We start from the raw sequence: 20,063 nt of genomic DNA on the forward strand, positions 1-20,063 counted from the left end.
TCACTCCATCTGTGACAACGTGCTATATGCGGGCTCTTGGTATTATGGGGCCCACAGCCTGAAATTCTGAAACACCGTACATTAATAAATGAAATGCTGTTTCATGAGTAACTGCCCATGCCCAGGTAGCACGGCTCTTTAACAGACCATGTAAGGGTCAAGCCATTATACCAAACTCTGGAAAATGTGCTTGCCAGAGTCCTACAGTTCCCAGAGCAATCACACATCATTTGGACCATACTGGGGGAATCACCCCTGCAAATCACCTCCATTTAAGATGTCATCTCTGTATTGGTATACTGTCACCCCATGATCCTGTGGGACTTGTTCTGATTCTCCAGCTAAAGCCTGGTGTGGCAACGTAGGGCTATTTTTGAACCCTTGGGGTAATGGGGTAAAAGCAAGCCATATTCTGCCCCAGGTAAAAGCGAATCTCTCTCAATCCTCAGACTGCAAAGGGACTGCTGAAAACATATTTTTTTATATCCACGGCAGCCATCCAAGGCTGGGCTGCTTGCTCTATAGAAAAAAATAACATTTGTAGTAGAGGGCAGAGCAGCATGTAAGGGTCCAGTATTTTCACTTAATTTACAACAGTCTATCATCAAACACCAGGTGCTGTTAGACGTATGGACAGGCCATACGGGGGAGTTATATGGTAAATATATGGTTATATTCTCTGAATAATACCCCATTGTCCTAAATCCTGGATGAGAGCAGTTATGCGTCATGAGGCTCCCGGGCTAATACAGTACTGTCATACGTGGGTGAAGGGACTTTTAGGTAACTTGAGTGCTGTCCCTAACAGAAAAGCAATAGCCTCCCCAGCAGCTATTTAAATAGAAATTACAGAGTTCTGGGTCTGAAGGTTTGAGAGCCTAATGAATTATTAATAGTCTGAGATTTTAATACATGCATTCTCAAAATACTTAAAAGTACTACTGCCACCGTGGGTCTCAGTGTCCTTCCTCCAGGCAAAGCTAATTTTATCCTGACCATGGGGAGCTCTCATCTTTTCCTGGTAATCACTACTATAGAAATCCTTTCTTGAGATTTCTGAATTAACCTAAGGGCATCCTCAGCTTTAATCGTTGATATTGAGACTCTTGTACCCAAAAGAAAAGAGACGGAGTATTTGCCATTCACTATTAATGGTATACAAGGGTGTTAATATTCATTCCAAACATTCTGGCCACCTGGGAGGGGTTGTGTCTCCCTGGGCCAACACTGGGAGCTCTTCTAGTTGCTTTCAGGGAGCGGGCTTGGGGGAGAGGACAGGAGGGGGCTGTTGCGGACGGGGGAGGCAGAGGGACTAACGCCCCCTGGCCCCTTCCCTGCCCCTGGGCTGCTGGTGCCGCCCCCATCGCGGTTGTCCCACAGTCTCTGCAAGACGAACATGGGCATCCCCTCTACCTGGCCTGCTGTGAACCCTATTCCTCGCAGGAGATCACATAAGCGCCTGTGTTCCAGATCACGCTCCTGTTTGTCACGGGGTCGTTTTGTGGGGGATTGATTAATTTCAGCATTTTGTCCCTTATTCTTATTCCTCTGACCTCCCTTTGGCGTCTGGATGACCCTGACCTGACCTTCCCTCTTAGGCCCTACCTTTTCAGGGACACTTCCCCATCCTCTTTGCCTCCCCAGAAGGGCTGTCCAATTTTGCAGCCCTTGGGCCATTATGGTATTCCAGTCCCAGGTTTCATGGTGTAACATTAAGGCCAGGTTCTTTGGCCCTCCGGGTGCTGCATTTTGCAAGAGTTTTAGTTTCCCTGCTGCTGTTGCTGGCATAGCCATCATGTCCTGCGGTATCGCCCCTTGTCCCTTAAGGACATCCCGAGCAGCCAGTCTCATTGTCCAGCGAGAAAACCCAACAGGAGTGCTCCAGGGAGGGGGAGGGAGATATCCCCACGGTCCCGGCATCTTTCTAACAGTATGTATTATCGAAGCTAACAGGGAGAAGGTATTCACTCCGGCCTCTGCATCAGGGTTTAGGAGAAATATTCTTCCTCCCAGGAATATTCGTCCTGCCTCAGTCTGAGTAAGGATCACGGTTCCAGCTCCCAGCTGGTAGCACCGCGCCACCCAGCCCATCCAGTCCTCCTGGGGCTTTTTGCTGTACTGCAAGGACAGCTGCCTTAGCTGTTCTGCGTTAAAATTTGTAGCGGTCACCATGACCCCGGGCAGCGGGGGAGTACCCTCCTCTCCGGCAGGAGCCGGGAGTTGTACCGGGAAAGTTTTAATGCCAGGGTACAAGGAGACTGTGTTATCTGGGCGATGCTTGGGTAACAAGGTGGGGGTGGAAGACCCACTGCCAGAATCAAAGCCCTCCTCCTCGTTACCTATTTTCAGTACGTCTATCTTTTCAATGATCTCACTCTCGGAGACCAGGCACGGAGGCTCCTGCTCTAGCTGTCCTACAGCCAGAGGACTGAGGTGTGTTTCTAATTGTCGAAGTAATTGGTTTGTAACAAAACTGTGGGATTCAAAGCCAACTGCCCCTGCCTCTGCGTCCTTAGCTCGCTGCAAAGCTTCCAGTTCCTGCCCAGCAGCGTTAAACAAAGCGCCCGCGGCCGCCAGCGCCTCCGTGAGAAGCCCGATGAAGGCCCCCTTGCCATCCTCTGCTTTGCATTTGTGACTGTCCTGCCACTTCTGAAACTCTGCTCGCAGCATTTCCCAGTTCAACCAGTTCTCAGACACCCAATCCCTGTCCCACCGAGGGGTTTTCCACCCCTTAGCCTCTTGCCATTTTCTCTGCTCCTCTACTGCTTTCTCCCAAGCATCCATGACCTGCGTCTATCACAGAACTCTGCTTCTGACACCAACTAATGCCACGACCCGGAGGGGTTACCCAGCCTGCAGGTGTGCAAAGATCACAGCCGCGGGTTTGCAGGACGCGGAGGATGTATTACCTTCTTCTCACTTACTTCTTACTTACTTATCATTTTACTACTATCAAGGCAAGTATAGTTAAAATCAGCAAATATCTATAGTAGTATAGATATAAAACAAGTTACTACAAATTACTACCAGAAGACAAACCTATATTTCCACAGCAGCACAATCAATATGAGTAGCAAGTCTACGTTTCAATATTACAAGTTACTATAGAATTACCACTAGTAAAGCAGCAGATATACTTACCAGTAATTACTTATATGCCTGCCTATATATATATATATACAAAAATATTACCGGTAGCGAGTGCTCATCAAACCAATCCCAGCAGTGGGGCCACTCGACAGCAGACGAGGTCTCACTTGGGCGACGATCTGCCTCACGGAGCCTGGGGTCAGCCCGGCGTCCCCAGCGAGGGTCTTCTCTGCCCAGGAAATTTTGCAGGGAAAAGGGGGTTGTGTGCAGGAAAGAAGGTCCATTTTAAGTAAAAAGTAAGTCCTTTTTATATCGTAGGGACATAAAGGGGTGTAGGACACCACCACCCGGAGCAGCCAATAGATGCTGCTAGTTTCTGTTTTTCACCTGGCACAGCCAATAAAAGATGATGTTTTCTGTTCTCTCAGACTGATTTTTGTATTTCCAGACTGTTTTTCTGTTCTGTCAGTGAGAACTGCTGGTGGCAGTTATCACTGCTTACTTTCTCAGGATGTTTTCCCCCTTTTCCAGACTTTTCTTTCCACCTTTCCAGATGATAACACGCTGTTACAGTTCCTTGGTTTTGCACTTATCAATGTTATCTAGGGCTGTGTCTGGTTTCTTGGCACCCAGCTGCACTTCAAAGATGCCAGCTGCGCTCCTCAAGGATGCTTGTGGTTCCCAGGCCTGGTTCCCAGGCTGGCAGGCAGTTTCTCGGTCAGTATTTGAGCAGAGGCCGCCTTCTATGCAATATTTTCCCCCCTTACAACCGGGTCGCCTTTATGGCTGCTCCCACCATCAGCCTAAAATGATACCTCTCAGCAAAGCAGAAATGATCAGTCACAAGGGAATGCTGCAGAATTTCCCCGTCTAAATAGTCCTGTTTGTGAAAGTATCTTTTGTACAGCTACTGTTAGTTGTTCAGGAACAGACCAAAAGTGACTCTGCTAGCTTAGCGCTTGCAGCGCCTATTTGGCCTAGACACAACCTATGACGTACCATCACACTTCTGCTCAGGAGACCATGCTGCAAGCAAGAACTTCGCAGTGACAGCCTTGCTTGGGCTTCCTCCTCTTCTCCGTACTGGCCAGCCTCTACCTACGGCCCTGCATTTTCCCAGCCTGACTGTGGACAGCATCAACTTAAGAGAAAAAGTTCAGAGGAGGACAGGAGTCATGCAGAAACAGAGAACCAAGACGAAGGACAAAGTCAACCCAGACACGCAGGCAGGGTCACCGCTCCCAGCCTGCACACGCCTGCCAAAAGGGCTTGAGGAAAGCCCGAAGCGGGAGCAGGCACCAGGCTGAGTTTTCACGTGCTGTAGCGTTCCGACATGAAGCTGTCCTTGTCACTGTGGCACACACCGGCCAAGAACCAACCGGGTGATTACAAACAAACAAAACATCCAGCCCGTCTAGCCCGCAGTCCAGTTACAAGTCTCCCAAAACAGACTATTTCCCCGAGTCAGTGACCTCCAAAACTCAGATCTGGAAACAAACTTCCTCTGGGTGTTTTGCATTCCTTTGGTCCCGTTCCCTACACACAATGTTTGTGTCACTTGCTAAAAAAATCCACAGCAACAGGCCTTCCAAATAAACTCACAGGGAAGCGATTCAGTTATTTTTCTGGGATTACATCTTAAATAAATTTTCATGAAATAGGCTTTGGAAACTATATTATGACCTGTCAATTAATAAAGCAATGCTGATACTGTGACAAACAAATAATTTTTTTTTATGGACGAAAATGTTAACTTGGCTGCTTTTAATTCAGTACTGGGTTTATCAAGGTTTTGCAAGAATTTTAAGTCCGAGTAAAGCACTGTACTTATGTACGGTTATACCGATTAAAGTGCCCGGGCTGAGTTCTCTTGACGCAGCACTCCTTGTGCTAAGCAGAGGTTGCCACAGCCTCAGTGAGACAGAGTGAACTTTATATACAAATATCAAAAGCTACGTAACAATTCCTTAATGGTTCTGGCTGGTGCTGGTGTCTCACGCAGTCCCCACTACGACTTGCTCAGAAACAGCAGCAAGTCAGCCCTCTTTCTGCTTGCAAGCACTGACAATGCTTGATCACACTCTTATTTCACGATGAAAAAGCGTGATATCCTTTCATTCCATTATAAACCATACTCCAGAGTGGATTAAGGATCACAATTCCATATAAATGCCTACTTGCCAGATAATATAAATCATGCGATAACTCAGAAATTTAAGCATAGCCTTATGCCTCTACCCCAGACTCAATTAGACCAGAGAGTGAACTGCAAGACTTCCAGATTCATGTATTATGATGCAAATGAGTTTTGTAAATTGTGACCTAGTTCCCATGTTCGGAACAGTTGGGACCAACAGCAGAACTATGCGATGAATGTGAGCAGCGGGGGCAAGCAAGGAAATTAACATTTGTTCTTAATTTGAAATGGATTTTTAATCACTTCCAGGTGCCTCAAAGAAACTGCACACGCTTGTTTACTATAATCATTCTGACAGAAGAATGCATATAGGAGGTAACATGTTTTTGTTTTACTAATTGGAATGTTTAGGACATTGCTGTCAAGTGAAGCGCCAAAATACAGCTCTTTCTGGATGATTTACCCAGTGCACAATCAAGAACTGTGAAATGAAGTTTTCCCATTGATCTGTTCCTCAGAACTTGTTTTATAAAGAAAATGAATTGCAAATATCCTCTAAAAGCCACTGAGTATTAGATCACATCAATCTCTCCAAATCCAGTTGCTATTTTTTCAGCTAGGGGCCTGCTAAACTGGCTCCGGGATTTAGCTGCATAGATGTCAGCCACCCGCTTAATGCAGTTCGGCGTAGTTAGTGGAAAACACTAAACTCACAAAATCCTGCTTGCGCTCTAACAGTGAGCCTACAACAACATACAATGCTGAACTCCAGCCTGAGGCAGCTCTCTGGTAAACTCCACCGTTCTAAACAAGGGCATCAGCAAGGGTGTAACTTCTTGAAATCCAGACGGATTTTCATCCTAAGTATATCTAGAGTCGATATCATCATTGGAAACTATCAGCTGTAGAAGAGTTAGGGCGTCGACTATCCTGAAAAATAGACTCTCGGCTCCCTCTGGTGGAAAAAGTAATTTTCTGCAGAACAGTTTAAGTGAGAAAGCCTTGCTTCTGCTACAGGCCTCAAGGCCATGAGATAACTGAGACAGTGAACAAATCCCAAAACCCCCACTCACTTCGGACTGGAAGTTCTTAGAACCTGATGTGAAATTTTATGACTCACAGGGCAGCTGCACAAGACAGTGCACTCATCGAGTTCCAGCTGTGGAAGGTGGCCAGGGGAGCCCTTCATCTTTCCTGGATGGAGCTCTCCAGATATAAATTATGGTACATGAGAACACTCACGAACCATACGATAGCCCCAAGGCCTAAAGAAAAAAAACAAACAAAAAAACCCACAACACAAAAACCACACACCCCAAGTGAATTCGAATATTCTCCCCATAGTAACCAACTTCTAAGCCCCATAAGACCCCTCACCAATGGGAGTGGAAGCACACTTCCAGGGCACGTGGAATGTGAAAGGGCAAGGTCATCACCCCCAACGTGCCCAGACAGTGAGGAAGTCTTTCAGTCGTACTTTTCTGAATTCTTACTGCCAACAGAGCACAATGTCACAAACAGAAGCAGAGCACAAAGCCCTCAAATCCAAGCCTGCATATCTTGGTCTTAGACACTGCACAGATTAATCCAACCAACAGTAACGCTCTTTCTGAACTTCAGCATAACTCAAACCTCCTATTTTGAAAGCCCTAGTGAAGAGTCTAGTACTAACGCCAAAAAACTCTTCTCACTAGATATAGTTGTTCCCAGTCTACAGGTAAGTGTATTAACAAAGGGACCCAGCTTCCTCTGCGTGCTCTGCACCAGCACAGCAAGAGGTCTAGAACTGCGTCACCGTTTGTCTTCACCTTCTTGACAGCAATGAAAATTCAAGCCAATTTCCACCACACATACACTAGATATATTTAAGGTTATTCTGTCCTTTCCAATCAAAAGAAGTGTATGACTCTAATCAATCATACAAGACATTTCTGCTTCTTCTCCTTCATCACAAAGAGTGGAAAGTAATTCCTGGAAGTATGCCAGCTACTGTCACAAAAAGTCAGTAGACAGAAAGTACATTTTTGTTTCTCAATAGAGAAATCAACAGCTTCACTGTAATTAAGCACACAACAACTAGTTGTTCTGACAAATTCTTTGTAGCTCTTGTAAACAGAAACACGAGTAATGATCGCTGCAATCACAAACACACTTTTTTATAAAAAGTCAGTATTTCACACTGCCACAGAAGGAAGACTTATAGATCCAATGAAAGACAGACAGTAGAAAAAAAGTATTTATTATAAAACACATTATTCAGTTTCACAGCATGGGATTAAGACCCATACTTGCTCCTAGGAAATAGCAGAGCTGAGTAATCCTGTGAGAGCAGGGTAGCAGGTCAGGTCTGCAGGTGAAGTTTACTGAGAACAGTAAAACACTCCACAGCCAGAAGGAATTTGAAGGTGGGGAAACAAAACAAAAACAACAACCAATCAAACACCCTTGGAGTGTTTCGTGCAACATTTTTCAGCAGAGAAAAGCTATAAAGGCTAAAAACTGGGCATGAAGCTTTGGGGCCATGTATTCAAACATTAGAAAGACCAACTTGTACATGTACGACTTTATCTATGTGTGTACAATTAAAAATAACTTAATTACTAAAGATTTTTCTCCAAAAGGGCAGTTTTCTACTGGCTGAAGTGTCTCACAATGACTGCAACTCCACCAGCTTGGCTTATTGACTTGGAAATTGGCCTGCTTTCAATCTTCTGCAAGAACATCAAGTCTGCTTATGTAGCTCTCCCAAGCTGCCTTCCTGTACTTCTCTGCTTCTTGAAGACGGTCTGAAGCTGCCAAGATGCCACGTCCCACAATAATGATATCTGAACCTTTTTTGATAATAACTTCCTTGGGGCTTAGGTACTTCTGTCCAAGGTTATCACCTGAAATAGAGACACCATTTATTTGTTTTACTTTGTACAAAACCGTATCTACTAAAAACCTTCAATGAGGTGCTGGAACAGAGAACAGGTACGCTGTTCCAGCTCTCACCCTAACAATCCACAGACATAACTAGAAACTGTGTCGCCAACTAATGAACAATGAAATTACACCCATCAAATTTGACAGGGAGCGTCCTCCTTTTTCATGATTTGTCAGTCACAATACATGGAACGGTTACACAAAGAAATACCTATCAGGATTATCGAACTAAGCCTCAGCCTTCTTAAAACACGACAAATCCCCAAACATTCGTATAAAAACTTGTGATATCACTTCAGGTTTCGTAAGAGAAACACATCTCCCCTACGTGGTTCAGTGATAACCTGTTTAGTCAGCGTAAGACTTCCAACTCATTTGATACTGCATCTGTATCAGTATCAACAGTTACAATTAGACTTATGTATTTATTTAAAATCTTTTTTTCTACTCCTCTGAGTAGTTCTACATCTAACCTAACGCCTATCTGAAGGCATTTCGTATGTACTAAGGACTGTGCTTTATGATATGCAGAGACCTCAGCACAAAGCTGCACAGCCTGCTGGTTGCCTTTCAGAGCTCCCAGGGAAGGGATCAGCGTACCCAGAAATACAGAAGGCAGCCCGTAATGGCAAATACAGACTCCTCCCACTAGAGAAACAGCAACCAAACCCTTTTCAGAAGTCACATTTTCACTGAAGGCTAGATCACTTACTGTAGTTACAAACAGACTATAAGTAATTCAGAAAAAGTTACCTCCAGCTTGCAGCTGCACCCCTGGAGTTAAGTGAAGAAATTCCGGTTTATTACTAACTCTAGATCCAGATATGAATCCAAAAACAAAATCCGAGTTGTCTTCAGCCATCTGTACCTGAAAATCGGTAAACAGTTACAAATGATATACCTAAAGTTAAGCTTGACTAGCAGTCTGTTTCTCTTCCACCCTTTGACACATTAAGCTGTGCAGGGAAAGGGTATGAAACGCCTGTTCTTGCTTTACCAATGTAAAGTCACCCAGAGCTGACTCACCCCGCACTGGCCATGCTGCACTTGCAGCCAGGAACGTGAATGTTATGTTTCTTTCTACATTATAAATAATACAATGAATGAACTTAAACTAATTGGAAATTCATTGCTTAAGAAAAAAGAAAAAAAAAAAAAAGGAGGGGGGACAATTGTAAAACTGGCATGTTTACTAGCATTCACAGTGTGAACTCTGACCACTTTATACCACCAGCCTACAGCTGCAACCTTTAAAGGCCACACTGTCAGATTCCTGAGTCTCCACAGGAAAAGAACCGCGCTGTAATACTTAGAGCTGGAGAGACTTTTGGAAGTGCAAATATTGGAAGCACACAAAACCTTTGTGCTTTTAGCCTTAAACAAGTCTGCCTACTTACTGCAGCTTTTGTGTATTCACCCGTTGCAAGTGAGCCTTGGGAACTCATCTCGGCAATCAGGAGACAGCCGCGCTGGAGAGGAAGACCTACTTCCTTCAGACCTTTCACAACTCCAGAGCCTGGAACCACATGGGCATTAATGATATCTGACCAAGATGCAATTTTGAACACACCACCTGAGAACATGGATAGCACGACACAGAAAAAGTGTTATTAGAAACGTATTAAACAGGAAACACAAGTTAAACAGAACAAGCTGCAGGCTAAACCATTCCCATTTTAAAAGACAGTTTTACTATTGAAGCTTGACAGTTACAAGTTCAGTCTCATCAGACAGTCTAACCACAAAGCATGACCTCTCAGTTTTACTTTTCACAAACACTTTTTAGTATCTCACCTTTAACATTCATTGAGGCATTCATGGCAACCTAAAAATTTACCGTCACAGGTGTTACTTTTCAATACAGTATGCAGATCATATGGGATATATGGATCAGAAAAAAACCAGTTCTACAGTTGCAGATGCAATATCAAATGAAAGCCGCAATGAGCACACAGCAGCAGGCTGCCTTAAGAGGCCACGCTGCATTCTTCTCATGGCAAACAATGACTCAGAAGTACTTGCTGAGCACAACCATAGATTCCTAAAAAGGTTTAGGTCGTAAGGGACCTCTAGAGGCCATACCCTCTCAGCAGGGTTAGCTTCAAAGCTACATCAGGTTGCTCAGGGCCTTGTCCCCTTGAATCTTCTCCAAGGCTGGAGATTCCACAATGTCTCCTGGCAACCTGTGTCAGTGCTGCAGTTACACACACCAGCAGCACAGTTACAGTAAATCGAGGTTGATGATAATCACCTTCATATTGATGTTTCACTGTGTTTCCAATGTCCGCGAATTTCCTGTCTTCAAAAATCAAGAATTCATGTTGATCTGCAAGCGTTCTCAACTCCTTTACTACCTCCTGGGTAAAATCATTCAGGATGTCTATATGAGTCTTCAGGACACAAATGCTGGGGCCCAGGGTGGCAGCTAACTGCAGCAGCTCTTTGGAGCTGGTGACATCAGCGGAAAGGCACAAGTTAGTTTGCTTCTTTTCCATGAGCGCGAGAAGCCTGGCTGCAACAGGGTGTACCCCCGGCAGCTCGGCACGAGCGCTGAAGCTCAGCTCTTTACACAGTCTCTTCACAGGAGCGGGGCCGTTCTGAGCCACTGGCTCAAACACATTTCCCTGAATGAACTTCTTCACCTTTTCAACCATCTCCACAGCCACTTCTCCCCGCTGCTGGAGAATTTCCAACACCCCAGACAATGTGCACACAGAGTGCAGGCGAATTCCACATTCCTCTAACCTGGCCTTCCCACCCTGCTCCCTGTCCAACAGCACTACGGCATCCGTGACTTTTAATCCTTCTTTCTGAAGGACTTCTGCAGTTTCCAGTACACTAGATCCACTTGTTACCACATCTTCAATGATCAAGCATGTGTCTCCTGGATTAACGGTGCCTTCCACCAGCCGTTTAGTACCTTAAAAATAAAAGGCAAACACTCCACTAAATTAAGAAAGTTTATAAGACCCCCCCTTCAAAAACATTAAAATATCAAAAATTTAACTTGCTATGCTAATATAAAGGTCATATTTGTTCTACATACAAGCATAAGCTGCAGCATATCCTGAAGTCCAATGGAAATGGACTTGAAGAGAATAGGAATTTCACATTCACTGGCAGTACGGAGAGGTAATTTCTTTAGTTATTATCCCGTACCAGTTATCATAGTTCTTACCACAGCTCAGTCACTGTCTTGTAATTAAATTCATAAAGATTGTTACTTCTCCAAGTGAACAAAATACTTCTCTACATTTCCAGAAGTTGTTCCATTAACAAAACTGACATATTGTCAACTGCAAAAATTTTAATCTTTAGGTAAGATGACTACAGAAGTTTATTACTGCCATGAATTGAATGCTCAGAATTACAAACTGTTTTCTCCACTTATTTAAAACACCTTTAAAGCAGCCAAGTTATTGGTACTCCTCAGCATACTTCCTGTTTTCCACAGGCATTATTCAGAGTTTAATATGCCTGTTAGAACAATTAGAAGGAGTAAAGCCCCAAATGCCTTTGCCCTAACCAACAGGCACACGTCCATGAAAGGCCTCCTGGGGAGCAACAACAAAGGGTGCCGAGCTTTCCCAGGAAGCAGCGAGCAGCAGGAGAACATTATGCAGCAAGTGCATCGTTTAGACCATGACAGCCTAGAGAAGGAGCATATGTACAGCTTTGCAATCCATGTGACACCGGAAACCTTGTGCCAGGCAGTTAATTGCCATCACAATTGACTTGTCCTTCACAAGAAGGAACAGCAAGCATTTTCATTTCTGGCACACTGACTAACATAGGAGTAACATTCAGTTGTGACAAACATCCTTTCTAATTGAATACTGTTGGAAGAGGATAGCTTTTATCATATGCTGAAATCCAGTTGCTACTATAGGTTAATATTTCAGCCTTCTCTCCTCCTTGCCTCCGCCAAAATCCAACTACTGGTTCAATGGGTAGAGACCTGACTGCTTCTCACCTGGTCCACCTTGCCCACTGATTATAGGGCTACAGGATTAAGAAAGAAAAAGTGGTTTGAGAGGTAAATGAAGATGAGACTAGAAAGGTTCCTCTTTGAAGCCATATGCAAAAAGTCCTGTTTGGGGGTGAAATGTCACACAGGTCTCAGCATATCAGAGAAACGAAGTTATAAAGCTCAGTTTCTGAAAGAGGCCAATAACCATGAACCACAGTAATGGTGCCAAGGAAAAGAAACACTGCTGAACTCAAAAAAGAAACAGAACTCTTCCCCCACCCCCCCACAACTCCAAACCTGCTACAGCAGGATTCAAGCTGCCCCTTAATCAGCAAGCAGCTGGGAGAGCCTGACCAGGCTGGGATGCTGTGAGACGTACATGTTTTAGGGGGAAAGGGTGCTGCTTTTCGATTGGGAATAGTAGCCTTAAACTGTAAAGGAGACAACACACATTACAGAACCACAAAATACAGTCATTTCAAAAATAAGACAACAAGTAGACATAAATTCTTGATTTGAAGTTTTTACCATAGTCTTTCGCTTCCTTCCTCCGTATAAGCATTGGAATCTGATTTTCAACGCAGATAATTGTGGCCAATGGCAGTGCTGTGTAAGGAACGCCGCACACGCAGTCATACTGGAGACCAGCACCTTTGGCTGCTTGGAAGAGAAGATCTGCAACCTGAAAAGGACAACCAGGTGTTTCTTAGGAGTCAGACCCGAGCGATCACGACTAAACACGCCTATTACCAAAGGAAGCAATACAAGCGCTTGAAAACCTCTCTCCTTTACACCATTCGCCAGTCGCTGTCCCTACAGCGAGCAGACGGCCCACCTCCACCCGGCGGGCTGCTGGCCAGACGGCCGCGGCCCCGGCCCCGGCCCCGGGACGGCCCCTCCCGAGAGGCACTCCCATACCTCCCCCTCCCCTCCTTCAGCTAAAAGGAGCTCAGAGAGACCCGAGACCTCCCGGATGTCGCATGGGCCCTGAGGCACGGATAAGCGCGGCCTGGCACCCTGAGCCCTCTCCGCCGGGCAGGACCCGGCCCGACCCCTCTCCCCCCACACTGCCGCCGCCCGGCCCCAGGTGTGTGGGGGAACCCCCCAGCCCCGCACCTGGCGGAGGAGGCGCGGGTGCGAGACGAGGCGGCGCAGGTCGATGTAGACGGGGGAGGCGCGGCCGCTCTTCAGCACGAAGTCGCCGAAGCGCAGGGCGCCCGCCTCGCGCAGCGCCAGCGCCACGCTCCCCGCCGCCGCCATCCCGCCCCGGCGCCGGGAGATGACGCAGCAGCGCGGGAAGGGCCCGGCGCGCGCCGTGCGCGTGGGCGGGAGGAGGGCGGGGCGGGACGCGCTGAGGGGAGCGCGGTGGCCGGGGAGGCACAGGCCCCCGGCGGGACTTATCCCCGCTGTCCCCGGCCTCAGGTCCCCCCCTTCCCGGGATACGGGGCCCAGCCCCGAACGGTAGAGAGCCCGGCTCCCCGCGGCCCGGCCCCACGCCGCAGGGGGAGGCGTTCAGGGTCTGCCCCGGCCTCCCCCCCGGCAGCATCCCTTTCTACAGGGAAGCAGAAACCGCTGCTGCAGGGGGGGATGTTGGTGTTGATAGTTATCATCGAAATTAAAGCTAACCATGGCTCTGTAGTTAAGTTTTATGTACTGGGTCCATAGTTAAAGATGACTGTAGATAGTTGCTAAGTAGTTGCTAAGGAGAGGATCAAAGGAAATTGTTTGAAGGAATACCAGTAGTCTAATTATTCGGTCTGCCTGGGACACTTAATACCTTAAATGAACATCTAATCAAAGTGCTTCTACAAACAATGCCAATTTGGCAGTGAAAACCAGAGTCCAGGTGTCATTAACTGGACTGTCTTCATTATAACACTAAAACACACGCCCACAGGTCAAGAAGACCTTCGCCCAGGTGAAGACCCTTCCTCCCTGGAGATGCTATGATTGAAGAGAATGACACAGCAGATATTATAATTATATGTAAATGACTAACCAATTATTGTAACTGTGAGAGTACTGCCTTGTAGCTTTTCTGTGTAAATATAACAAGGAAACTGGCATGGGCTGCGTTTGATTTGTGGAAATCCACCGAGCACCCAGGCCTGAATAAAATGCGTTATCTCCCCTGTGTGCGAGAACTAGTTTATGGCACACTGGGCAACGACTCCACTTTTCGGACAACACTGTGACCAGAGACTTTGTGCTTTGGGGTGACTCCCGAGAGGCTGCTTTGTTTCTGGGTTGACCTGTGCAAGGCTCAGAGTTGGCCGATGCGGTGGTCCCTTGTGCTGGTTTCCTCTGAACATCCCTCCAGTAAATGTGAATAAAGTGATGAGCAAGCTCTGAGTCTTCAAGGCCTCGGGAAGAATGCCATACGAGTGAAATAAGACTGACCCGCTCTTCTCTGAACAATTGTATTTAATCGAAAAAGCCCAGAAACTGCATCATTAGTATACTCTATTTATAGGAATGCAAGGACAGAAGATGTACAGTTTGAAGATACATCCGTAGATGATCGTATATACTGCAGTATAGTAATAACAACATGGGACAGCAAGTAATCACCTCACAACAGTACACATGAGTGATTAGACTTACAAAGGAAATATTTACAAACTTACCTTTACAAAACAACATTGTGGGCATACAAAATGAAATCTGCAATAAAACTGAAGATACATTTAAGGCAGACCAGCAATACACTGAAATAATTAAGGCTGTGGAATTACTTTGCACCTTGAAAATGCTGAGCTGTTAGCAATACTGTTTCTTTTTTCCTCCTTCAGTTGATTGTTGCAAAGATTGAAAAGCTTCCAACTGTTTGCTCTCATCTCAGTGAATAAATCTGAGATTTTTGTTTATTTTATTTTTTGCACTTTCTTTTGCATTTGCCTTCCAAAAGTGACCATCAAATTGACCTCAGTGGCAGAGCAACGCTGAACAGTTTAGTAGAAAGAGAGGTAAAAGCACCAGCATCAGAAGTTGGACATGAAGGTGAGATATGGCTTGAGTAGAGATGTTGGTTTTTCACTAGCTCCATAAGAAAGACTACAGTTACAGCGAATATTCAGCATCCTGATGCTATGGTAACACTCACCACTATACAGATCCCAGAATGAGAATTCATCACTTGATGGCAGTGTGCAGTCAGCCTAGTAAAAATGGGATTTTATTTTGTTTCCTTGGGAAAGCACCATTTTCTGATGGGACATGAATGAATGAGCTGGAAATTAAATCCAAGCCCTGTGTTAGAGGAGAATCTACCTCTGCAGTGAAAGGAACTGAAACAAAACCAGGTGGTTAGCACCTGTGCGCGTTAATTATCTGTTAGACGTTTGTATATACAGACTAGCCTTTACATCTGTCTCAGAAGTTTATATTATCTCAGGTCACTTGATGCAGTCCCCTCATTGCAAGGGTATTAAAATATGGTTATATATAGTCAGGTCTTAATGTGCGGTTCTACATTTAGCCTTTATTCACGGTATCCATAACAAAGGCCTAATAGCATCATCAGAAATGCTAAGGAACTTCACCAAAGCCACAGAGCTTGTACAGGTCAGTTGAGGGCACAGACTTTGTCTCAGCATTAACTTAGTTTAAAAGCAAAATACTTTTAAAGATAAATGTTACTGAAAAAAATAGGGTCATCTAAAGTAAAAGGGCAGTAAGACTAAACAAGACGTGTTGGTACAAGTAGGAAGAGGGAAATTTTGTAAATTTTAAAGCCTGGGTTGCTTTAAGAAATTAAAGTCTGAAACCCTGGACTGGCTGCGTGTCATCCCCATAGTAACATGCATTAGGTGCTCGGCAGCCGGGTGGAAAGATGGGGATCACCCGCAGGGCAGCAAGTGCTTGGGACACCCAATGGGAGATGACAATGTTACATGGGCAATCAGATTTCCTAGTCAATGACTAAGAGTGAAACTACCTGTCCTGGCTGCTCCAAGTGGAGTGGAGAGAGAGAGAGGCGAATTAGTTTCTCATTTCCATGTGCATTCTTTAATTGTGGCTGTCTTAAATAATGAGTGCCACATGTCACCATGCTCTCCGGGCTGTGTTTCGCTGGCCTTCTTGCTGCGGCCTGTCACCTACCCCAGCGCTGGGGTGATGCTGTGAGCAAGCGTACTTTGATGTCAGCCCAGGGCAAGACCACCGTGAAGATGTCTGAAGGTGGTGGCCGTGTGCATAGTGCCAGTCTGCACCAAGCTTGTGATGCTCCGTGGCTAGTATTACTGTTGGTCATTCTAGCTGGCCTGAAGCTGCCACAGAAGCTAGAGGGTGCAGCTACCATCACACCTTCACTCTTGGGAGTGAAGTCTTGGGAATACCCTGAGTGGTAAAGCTGCAGGTGGAAACCTTCAGCTGCTCTCTGGGGAGCTTTGTAAGGGCCTAATGGAGATTTATGAGAAACTGTGTTTCCCCATGTTTGTTACAGGCAGTATTTCATGCACCAGACAATCCAGTAGTTGGAGAATGCTGCAAAAGGGGTTGGCTGTGGTGCTTCTCGCCCAGTGGGCTCACTCCAGGCCTCCTTACTGAGCTTCTGTAATCTCTTTACAACAGAATTACAGTTGCACCTCCAGCCCTCCCTTGACAAGGAATCTCTTCTTTGAATCTGAGCACCAATTCCTAAACATGTATCCTCTTCCAGCCTTTTGGGTTTCGCTTTGGTTCCCCCCCCCTCCCCGGCCCCGTTATTTAGTAGCAATGAGAGGCTTAAATATCTCCTTAAACAATCCAGCTTTTCCCCCCTGTGCATCCAAAGCGTCTGCTGTTGCAGTTTGAGATGCGAATGCAGGAGGTAGGAAAATAAAATGATAAACAACTCCAGATTTCATGTGATACATGAGAATTTGTTTGTATTAATGCCAAGCAGAAAGACTGTGGCTTAAACTGTACCCACAGGCCTAATAAAAGCTGTGGGTTTTATAAACCACACTTCCATAAATATTTTTTTAAGGGCAGCGCTATCACAGCACAAAGAGCCAGCTTTGACAAACAGGAAGGAGTACAAACAGTCCTGTAGTGAGAAAGTACCTGAGGCTGGTGCTAATTAAAGACACCCCTTGATGACTGCTGTCTGAAGAAGTTTTGGTTGCTAAGAAATCACATACTTCACACTCTCGCTTAGGATGAGAGTCTGGTCTTTGTCTAAGAGGTGCTGCTGGATTGCTTAGAAAATGAGCTGCTGCACTACAGAGGGGAACTGAGATAGGTTTTAGCTGATCCAGAAGGCTTAGCCTTCTGTGAACACTGTCTCTTTCACACCTTTCCACAACTTCCCCTGTATTAGACCTCTCCATCAGCCACACAGCCTCGTACACCGCTTCTGGCTCTGCTGAGACACCCAGGCTCACCCTCCTGACTGTGGCTCCCCGACCTCAAGGCCTGTTCTTGTATTGCACGTACGCGGTGCTGAACGTTGGGGTTTTTTTGCTGTGTCTCCTTTCTTCTCCACTATCAAAATACCGACCACTCCAGCGTACTGATAGAGAAGGGCCGGGTCTCCTGCCTACCCTGAAACTGAGCTTGGAGGTGGATCAAAGGGCTAGCAGAGCCCTGAGAGTTTAACAGTACTTGCAGAGCATCTCCACCACCTGCTGGCAGAGACAGCGTTTGCTCCTGCAGATGTATTGCAGGCTCACAGTGCAGCTATTTGGCTCTTACATTAAATGTGACTCTTGCCCTTACAAGAGACTCTATACTGAGCACACATGGTCAGATCAAGCCCTTTTCCTTAGGAAAACCTTTGGCAACAACTGACATTTCCCATTATAGGCACAGCAATGGTACTCAGCACAGAGACAAAGTCCTCGCATGCCAGGGGGAAAAAAAATATCTTTTTCATCGTCACCCTACAAGGCTGTAGAGTTTTGTGGTGCAGCAGCAGGATGGGGAAGCCCCAGCCGGGGAGGTGTTTCCCTTCCCAGTCCCACTGCTAGAGAGGAAGATTTGGCCAGCCTACAAACTGCTGATTTGTCGCTGCAGACTCCCTGCGTTGGTTATATTTAAGGCTGGCTCCATCACTGTAACATCAATATGGTGATGTTGCAACTTGGCTTGCAAGAGAGAAATGTTTTAATTGTGAATATTTTTTATTTTATTACAAATTAGGCTTTGGGCATAAAAATTTCCTCACGAATGCTTTAGTGATGAGGTGCTAACGGTGGCTGAGAGACGTTTACAAGTTTGGAAATGAAACAAATGACATACTTTAGACACTGAAAACGATTTTCAAGCTGTAAGCACACGGATGAACTCACCACTCCTACTGCACTCCAAAGGCTTAGATGGACTTTGGGCCAAGCAATTCTGAAGCTAGAAATGGAACAGGATCCTTTAAATATATATATATATTTATATGTATGATACAATATATGTATACTGAAAACCTGTGATAGAAAAAATTGTCTTCATCATCATCTAGTTTACAGATACTGCAAAAATTGGACACAGCCTTTTCTCAATGCACAGGTTTTGCAAAAGATTTCTGTACAGTGTTTATAAAATGCTTTTAAAAAAACCCATCGTAGTCCCATTGTGCTTAGTCAAAATCAGCTGTATGCTCCAATGAATTCATTGCCTTAATCGTAGCTCTGAAAGGTACTGCATGTTGACTTGACACCGCAGAAAACCCAAGGATTAACATGGGATTTTGGTCTGAGCACTAACACAGCGAGAGTGTATCTAAGCCACGCCACCACAGAAGCCAACCCAGCAGTGACTAGGGCCTGATCTTGCATGTCCTACGCAGGCAAAGTCCCCACCGAAATCATGGCAGACCCAGGCATATGGGGCTTGGAAAATCCATCTGTTAACCTGGAGCAGGCTTCCAATGATATCAGCAAAAACTGACTTCAGTGCAGTTCTGCAGTACACGCTAAGGTCAGCCTAGTCTCACTCCCCCGACTATCCTACTCCTAATCTCTCGTACATTTTGAAATCAGTTCAGCAAGATCAAGAGGATTTCTTATAAGGCTGCCTCACAAAGATTAAGGCAACTACAATTTTGGCTCTCATTTCCAGTTGGTGTTTGCTTCCCATGGTCCTGTTTCGCGGTGGATGCGACAAGAGCACGTGTCCTAGGAGGAGCCCGCCAAGGGGAGGGAGCGGGTACCCCTTTGCTTTGGTCCCGAGGAACTGGGCAGGTACTGCCACCTCTGCAATGATTTGTACCCTGCAGTTAGGGAAGCCACGTGAAATGTAAACGTCGAGTACGGGACTATGTACAGACAGTTCTGCTTCGTGCCTGCTTGCTCCCTGCACCTTGCCTCAGCACCAGCCATGTAGGACCCCAGGGAGGGAGGCATTATGTGCCTGGGTTCAGCCTGCTCATCAGGAAACTCTTGACGCTGGGGACCGGGTGCACGTCGTACTGGTGCCTGCGGCGCTCAATGAAGGAAGCCAAGCGGGAGGTATCCAGTGGGATCTTGGAATAGCTGCTGTTGTGTGGTTGCAGCCACGGATGCTGTAAACAAGTGGCTGCCGTTGGCCGTCTCCTGAAGTCTTCCTGGAGAATTACGTTGATGAAATCCCTGGCGGCATGACTCACATCGGAGAAGTACTCGGGTGGGAAGCTGAAATCTACTCTGCACACATTGATACAAGTCTCCTCTTTGCTTTCATCCAGGAATGGAGAGACACCACTTAACATGACGTAGGTGAGGACCCCAATGCTCCAGATATCTGTGCTCAGGGAGACAGGAAGGCCTTGGATAACTTCAGGAGCAGTGAACTCCGGGTTTCCAAGCAGGTGGTGGATGTGGTAATGACCTGTGATCTGAACCGCATCTTCCAAATCAATGATCTTGACACGAGGTACCGGGATTCTTAAATCAATGAGCAGATTTTCTGGCTGTTGAAAAGATAATAACAAAAACTTAATTATATTATATTTTTGCAAATAAAATGTGTAGATTTCATTTAGGTTTA

The 20,063-nt window shown here is 45.8% G+C and overlaps 2 protein-coding genes across 11 annotated transcripts in view; both read right to left on the reverse strand.

Annotated features, from left to right (window-relative positions):
• Nucleotides 1–7,445: 7,445 nt before the first annotated feature.
• Nucleotides 7,446–13,398, reverse strand: UMPS (uridine monophosphate synthetase). Its single transcript, XM_063342273.1, has 6 exons — nt 13,239–13,398; nt 12,651–12,804; nt 10,404–11,072; nt 9,550–9,725; nt 8,906–9,020; nt 7,446–8,112 (listed from the first exon to the last, which is right to left on the reverse strand). Exons 1-6 carry the CDS (start codon nt 13,380–13,382, stop codon nt 7,931–7,933), a joined length of 1,440 nt encoding a protein of 479 aa, XP_063198343.1. The 5' UTR covers nt 13,383–13,398; the 3' UTR covers nt 7,446–7,930.
• Nucleotides 13,399–14,574: 1,176 nt separating this feature from the next.
• KALRN (kalirin RhoGEF kinase) overlaps nt 14,575–20,063 on the reverse strand; it is a 527,586-nt gene continuing 522,097 nt past the window's right edge. For all 10 annotated transcript variants that reach the window (XM_063341757.1, XM_063341758.1, XM_063341761.1 and 7 more), the window contains one exon: nt 14,575–19,986. In XM_063341757.1, the coding sequence (XP_063197827.1) occupies nt 19,441–19,986 (546 nt within the window). In that variant the 3' untranslated portion in view covers nt 14,575–19,440. The remainder of the gene's footprint in view (nt 19,987–20,063) is intronic.

The sequence above is a fragment of the Chroicocephalus ridibundus genome, chromosome 7 (assembly GCF_963924245.1).
Source record: "Chroicocephalus ridibundus chromosome 7, bChrRid1.1, whole genome shotgun sequence".
NCBI classification, from domain to species: domain Eukaryota; kingdom Metazoa; phylum Chordata; class Aves; order Charadriiformes; family Laridae; genus Chroicocephalus; species Chroicocephalus ridibundus.